Consider the following 7,197-nt stretch of genomic DNA (forward strand, 5'->3'; position numbering starts at 1 on the left):
GCATCATGCAGTTGCTGCAGATTTGTCAGCTGCATATCCATGATGCGCATCTCTCTTTCCACCTCATCCCAAAGGTGCTCTATTGGATTGAGATCTGGTGACTGTGGAGGCCATTTGAGTACAGTGACCTCATTGTCATGTTGAAGAAACCAGTCTGAGATGATTCACACTTTATGACATAGTGCATTATCCTGCTGGAGGTAGCCATCAGAAGATGGGTACACTCTGGTCATAAAGAAGTGGACATGGTCAGCAACAATACTCAGGTAGGCTGTGGTGTTGACACAATGCTCAATTGGTACTAATGGGCCCAAAGTATGCTAAGAACCATTACATCACCACCACCAGCCAAAACCATTGATACAAGGCAAGATGGATTCATGCTTATATCTTGTTGACACCAAAATCTGACCCATACCATCCGAATATTGCAGCAGAAGTCAAAACTCATCAGACCAGGCAACGTTTTTTCCAATTTTTGTGAACCTGTGTAAATTGTAGTCTCAGTTTCCTGTTCTTAGCTGACAGGAATGGCTCCTAGTGTGGTCTTTTGCTGCTGTAGCCCATCCACCTTAAGGTAGGACGTGTTGTGCGTTTAGGGATGCCCTTCTGCATACCTCAGTTGTAACGACTGGTTATTTGAGTTACTGTTGCCTTTCTATCAGCTCGAACCAGTCTGGTCATTCACCTATGTCCTCTGGCATCAACAAGGCATTTGCGCCCACAGAACTGCTGCTCACTGGGTATTTTCTCCTTTTTGGACCATTCTCTGTGAACCCCAGAGATGGTTGTGCGTGAAAATCCCAGTAGATCAGCAGTTTCTGAAATACTCAGACCAGCCCATCTAGCACCAACAACCAATTAATTTATTCAGTAAATCTGTTTCCATTGTATTGTTGTTTATGTTACTCAGTAGTGTTTAAGATTTTTTATGCACATTTTCAAGTTAATGCTTCTCTGCATTTCCATTAAGCATTGCTATGCATTATTACTTCAAGAATTAGTTTTACAAGTTTAAAATGTTTTTAAAAGAGACCGTGTTTGCAATGAAGACTACTTGGTGAATGTCCTTGAGTGGTCCAGCCAGAGCCCAGACCTAAATCATATTGAACATTTCTGGAGATTTTTGACGCGCATGCTCGAGTGACGTCACTGGCGTCACTGTCTCCGTTCGGTCACACACTGTGTGCTTGAAGTTTGGACTTGCTATTTACTCGCAATTTAAATCTTAATCATTAAATTCTTCCTCATTCGCTAAGTATTTGTCTCTCCTACTTAGGGTGACCAAACCCTTAATACATTTATACAAACAAAGCTGCTTTAAAAACGGTCTGTCCCTCGAGCATCCGCCTGTTGTTTGTAGCTTTAGCCTGCTAGCGCCGCTGGTCAGCTAAAGCTACCAACCTCTTTAACCATACACTTTTGACTTACTGGCTTTGCTCTTTACCCCGTAAAATGTCGCTTCCGTCTCTGTCCTTGTGTGCAGGAGAAGCATCGATGGAGGCGTTGGAGCTGGAGCTGGAAGAAGTGGAGTCCCAGATCCGCGCGCTGGTGGTAAGACGGTCGCGGCTACGGGAACGGCTTCTCGTCGTACCTAATGCTAAGGCCGTCTCATCACCTGAGGTACGTGGAAATTACAACCACATCATTCCCTCTACCTCAACCCCGCGTCCTTCTCTGTCCAGGCCCAGCGCACCCGGGGCGCGGCTCAGCCAGGCGTCGTTCACGCCGACACCCGGCTACCACGGCGCCTGGGTGCAGCCGCGCAAGGTGCTTCCCAGATCCCGGGGCAGAACGTCTCCGCCTGTGTTCGAGATCTCCACGGAGAACCGCTTCTCCCCTCTCCGCGAGTCGGGTCCCGATGTGGCCATCATCGGTGACTCGATCGTTCGTCACGTCCGTGCCGCCTCCTCAAAAGGTAATAAAGTACGTACTTTCTGCTTTCCTGGTGCCCGTGTGAAAAATATTTCTACACAGATTCCAACCATCCTGGGCGCTGCCGAGAGCCCTGGTGCCGTTGTCCTCCACGTGGGGACAAACGACACCGGGCTCCGGCAGTCGGAGATCCTGAAGAAGGACTTCAGGAGCCTGATCGAGACGGTTCGACGCACCTCGCCCGCCACGCAGATCATCGTTTCTGGGCCGCTTCGTACCTACCGCCGAGGAAATGAAAGGTTCAGTAGACTTTTAGCTTTGAATGAATGGCTAATAACATGGTGTAAAGAACAGAAATTGCTCTTTGCTAATAACTGGAATCTTTTCTGGGAGCGTCCTAGGCTCTTCCGTCCTGACGGCCTGCACCCCAGTCGAGCCGGAGCTGAACTCCTGTCGGACAACATCTCCAGACTACTTCGCACCATCTGACTAGCAGGTAAAAATTCACAAAATTCACACTATAGCCACCTAGACTCTTGTTCACCCCACTTAAACATCAGTAACGCATATCTGGCGAATCCTATAGAGACTGTGTCTGTTCCTCGTATTATTAGATTAAGAAATAAACGTACTGTGTGCTCCAGGAAAAATCTAGTAAGAATCAAACCAGAAAAACCAGTAGAAAGTGAAAATACAAATTTCGTAAAACTTGGTCTCCTAAACATCAGGTCACTTGCACCTAAAGCACTTATCATTAATGAAATAATAACAGAAAACAATCTTAATGCACTCTGTCTCACTGAAACCTGGCTGAAACAAAATGACTATATTAGCTTAAATGAAGCAACTCCTCCAGGATTCTTATATAAACATGAGGCTCGTCAAACTGGTCGTGGTGGTGGAGTTGCATCAATCTTTAGTGATTTCCTTAATATTAAACAGAGAAACGGACTTATGTTTAGCTCCTTTGAAGTATTATCGCTTAATGTTCAGCTTCGAGATACTATACAAAAACCTATGTTATCTCTCGCTTTAATCACCATATATAGACCCCCAGGACCCTATGTCAAATTTCTAAAAGAATTTTCTGATTTTATTTCTGACTTACTAGTCAAAACTGATAAAATGCTAATTGTAGGTGACTTTAACATCCATGACGCTAATGATACATTAGGGCTCGCGTTTATGGATTTAATACACTCACTTGGGATAAAGCAAAACGTTGTGGGTCCAACCCATCGCTTAAAGCATACATTAGATCTAATTCTGTCTTATGGAATCGAGGTTATTGACGTAGACATTATACCACAAAGTGATGATATTACAGATCACTACCTCTTACTATATAAGCTATGTTTACCTGAAATCAGCAAACCCGCTCCAATACTCCGCCCTAGTAGAACTATTGTTCCGTCAACTAAAGATGAATTTATAAATAACTTACCTGATCTCTCTCTATTTCGTAATGCACCCGCAAACTCAAATGATCTTGATGTAGTAACCAGCAGTATGGATGCCATCTTTACTAGCACACTAAATACTGTGGCACCCATCAAATTAAAAAAGGCTAGAGAGATTAAAACTATACCATGGTATAATAGTCATACTCGTGCGCTCAAAACAGCAACCCGCGCCCTGGAACGTAAATGGAAAAAAACTAATTTAGAGGTCTTTAGAATTGCGTACAAAGACAGTATGTCCAGCTATAGGAGGGCTCTAAAATCTGCCAGGACCGAGCACCTGCGCAAACTGATAGAAAATAATCATAACAATCCTAGATTTTTATTTAACACCATCTCTAAATTAGCAAATAATCGGTCATCCTTGGAACAAACTACTCCACCGCAAATTAGTAGTGATGATTTCATGAATTTTTTCAGTAATAAAATAGAAGGCTTTAGACAGAAAATAGGAGATGCCAAACTTTCTGCACCGGCTTATACTCCAAATCCTGTAAATATTTCATTAAATCATAATAATAACCTACACTGCTTCAAAATCATAGAACAGGAAGAGCTAGATAAAATTATAAATAGCTCTAAACCAGCTACGTGTATGCTGGACTCAATTCCAACAAAATTACTGAAAGAGCTGCTACCTGCTATAGGAGAACCTCTTCTTAACATTATCAACTCTTCTTTATCTATAGGCCATGTTCCAAACTCTTACAAGCTAGCTGTTATTAAGCCTATTATTAAGAAACCGCAACTAGACACCAACAACTTAGCTAACTATAGGCCTATTTCAAATCTTCCATTTATGTCTAAAATACTAGAAAAAGTTGTTTCCACTCAATTATGCTCTTATCTGCAGACGAACAATATTTTTGAAGTGTTTCAGTCAGGTTTCAGGGCTCACCACAGTACAGAAACCGCCTTAGTGAAAATAACCAACGATTTACTCTTAGCTGCTGACCGAGGGTGCGTCTCGCTATTAGTTTTACTCGATCTTAGTGCGGCATTTGATACCATTGACCACAATATCCTCATAAATCGTTTAAAGTCTACAGGTGTCCAGGGACAGGCTCTACAATGGTTTAAGTCATACTTAACTGACCGCTACCAGTTTGTGAATCTTAATGGACAGCCTTCACAAATCTGCCCAGTAAAGTATGGGGTGCCTCAAGGATCAGTTTTAGGCCCTTTACTGTTTACAATTTACATGCTACCTATGGGAGACATTATTAGAAGACATGGGATCAGCTTTCACTGCTATGCAGATGATGCTCAATTATATATTTCCACTAAACCTGACGAGACGTCTGAACTTTCTAAACTAACTGAGTGTATCAAAGACATCAAAGACTGGATGACCAACAATTTTCTTCTCTTAAACTCAGACAAAACAGAATTATTACTTATTGGGCCTAAATCTTGCACACAGCAGATCTCGCAACTCAATTTACAATTAGAGGGATACAAAGTTAGCTTTAGCTCTACTATAAAAGATCTGGGTGTCATATTAGACAGCAATCTAACTTTTAAAAACCATATATCCCATGTCACAAAAACTGCCTTCTTTCATCTGAGAAATATCGCTAAATTACGAAATATGCTATCCATCTCAGATGCAGAAAAGCTAGTTCATGCTTTTATGACTTCGAGACTGGATTACTGTAATGCTCTATTTGCTGGCTGCCCAGCATCCTCTATTAACAAACTTCAATTAGTACAAAATGCAGCAGCCAGAGTTCTGACCAGGTCTAGAAAATATGATCATATCACCCCAATTTTATCCTCCTTACACTGGCTGCCTGTTAAGTTTCGTATTGAATTTAAAATATTACTTCTCACCTATAAAGCTCTAAATAATCTAGCTCCTGTTTATCTAACCAACCTTCTGTCTCGCTACGAACCAACTCGCTCCTTAAGATCTCAAAATTCAGGGCTTCTGGTAGTACCTAGAATAGCAAAATCAAGTAAAGGAGGTCGAGCCTTCTCTTTCTTGGCTCCTACACTCTGGAATAGCCTTCCTGGTAATGTCCGAGGCTCAGACACACTCTCCCAGTTCAAAACTAGATTAAAGACCTATCTGTTTAGTAAAGCATACACTCAATGCATCACCTAGCGGGTTCCACACAGGCTTCTGCATCTTGCTTATATACACTATGAACAGCAGCTACGCTAATTATTCTCTTTATTCTCTATTTTCACCTGGGGATACTCATCCCGAGGTCCTCAGATTAGGCGGAGTCACTGATTGGATCCAAGACCAGCGACGTGATGATCCCAAGGATTCCATATCCGGGACCAGGCCATATCCTGAGCTGCTGCTGCGCTGATGGTCGTGGGGAGTGGAGAACATGTGTCTGATTCCAGCGACGCTCCAGGGACAGACGAGTCTTCATTGAGGCAATCTTCCAGCATAAACCACGGCGAATGAAGTTCTGCACAAGACTTTTGGCCAGCGGAGAAATTAAAATGGTCGTGCCCAACTGAGTCTGGTTCTCTCAAGGTTTTTTTTCTTCACTCTCATCAGGTGAAGTTTTTTTTCCCTCTCCGCTGTCGCCACTGCCTCGCATGGTTCAGGATTGGTAGAGCTACGCATCGATGAATTTGCTCTTCAGTGTTTGAACTCTCAGTAATGATTAAATCACACTGAACAGAGCTAAACTGAACTGAACTGAACTTAAACACTAAAACCTGAACCACACTGTTCCAGTTACTGAACCACACTGTTCCAGTTACTATGACCATTTATGTGAAGCTGCTTTGACACAATCTACATTGTAAAAGCGCTATACAAATAAAGCTGAATTGAATTGAATTGAATTGGAGATATCCAAAAAGGGCTGTACACTGTCACTTCACATCCAACCTGATAGAGCTTGAGAGGTACTGCAAAGAGGAAGGGGCAAAATTTCCCAAAGACAGGTGTGCCAAGCTTGTGGCTTCATATTCAGAAAGACTTGAGGCTGTAATTGCTGCCAAAGGTGCATCAACAAAGTATTGAGCAAACGCTGTGAATACATGTGTACATGTGATTTTTCAGCTTTTTTATTTTTAATAAATTTGCAACAATTTAAAAAACTCTTTTTTTCACATTGTCATTATGGGGTATTGTGTGTAGAATGTTGAAGAAATAAATGAATTTAATTCATTTTGGAATAAAGTTGTAACATAAAAAATGTGAAAAAAGTAAAGCGCTATGAATACTTTCTGGATGCACTATAACAGTGAGAAACAGACAAGCACATGGTAACATTCGGCAAGGAAAACCAACTCATTTGCATTTAAAGGCACGAGCTACAAGAACAGCTGCACTGTCCTCAGACACCATAATGAGCAGATTCTGCATTGTTTAATAAACAATCTGATGGGTATTTTGAGCTGAAATTTACAGACATTCTGAACACACCAAAGTCTAATCACACATCTTGTAAAAGGGGTAAAATAGGAGCCCTTTTAGTGTGAAATTAAGAGAAGCTTTCCCTCACATCCAAAAGCACATTCTGAGGAAAGTCCTGTGTAGCTCTGTTGTGTGCTTGTGCTGGTTATTCAAATACTTGTTCAGGAAAAGCACCCGTACAAGGAGTTTCACCCTTGCTTAAGCTTAGCAAAACTAGTTACTAATACTCTTCGTTACATCCAAATCTTATTTTAAAACCTGGCCCAAAGAGTCCAACTCTTTAACAGTGCAAATAAATCAGAATGCAAGAGCAGTAAACCACTCTTTAAACAAACCAAAATCCCTGAAACAATGGATCCAAACAAAACAATGGATCTACAGGTGTAAAAAGGCTGTTCTCCTCAACCCTCCTCGCTCTCCATCTCACTACGGCCTGCGATCCACTAGAGAATGAAGATGCACCGATGACCCGCC

General features: G+C 41.9%; 1 protein-coding gene across 2 annotated transcripts; it reads left to right on the forward strand.

Annotated features, from left to right (window-relative positions):
- The first annotated feature begins 1,145 nt into the window (after nt 1-1,145).
- LOC137495980 (uncharacterized) lies at nt 1,146-6,146 on the forward strand. Of its 2 annotated transcripts, none has more exons than XM_073954324.1 (2): nt 1,146-1,385; nt 1,487-6,146. In XM_073954324.1, the coding sequence occupies exon 2, from the start codon at nt 1,498-1,500 to the stop codon at nt 2,362-2,364; it is 867 nt and encodes a 288-aa protein (XP_073810425.1). In that variant the 5' UTR covers nt 1,146-1,385; nt 1,487-1,497; the 3' UTR covers nt 2,365-6,146. The 2 variants fall into 2 exon arrangements, with proteins under 2 accessions (XP_073810425.1, XP_073810424.1); XM_073954323.1 differs by having other exon boundaries at nt 1,146-1,329.
- Nucleotides 6,147-7,197: the final 1,051 nt, after the last annotated feature.

Source organism: Danio rerio, chromosome 6 (assembly GCF_049306965.1).
Source record: "Danio rerio strain Tuebingen ecotype United States chromosome 6, GRCz12tu, whole genome shotgun sequence".
Lineage (NCBI taxonomy): Eukaryota > Metazoa > Chordata > Actinopteri > Cypriniformes > Danionidae > Danio > Danio rerio.

What these genes read in the sequence shown, in the direction of transcription:
- LOC137495980 (XM_073954324.1), top strand. Translation starts at nt 1,498, where the DNA reads ATGGAGGCGTTGGAGCTGGAGCTGGAAGAAGTGGAGTCCCAGATCCGC.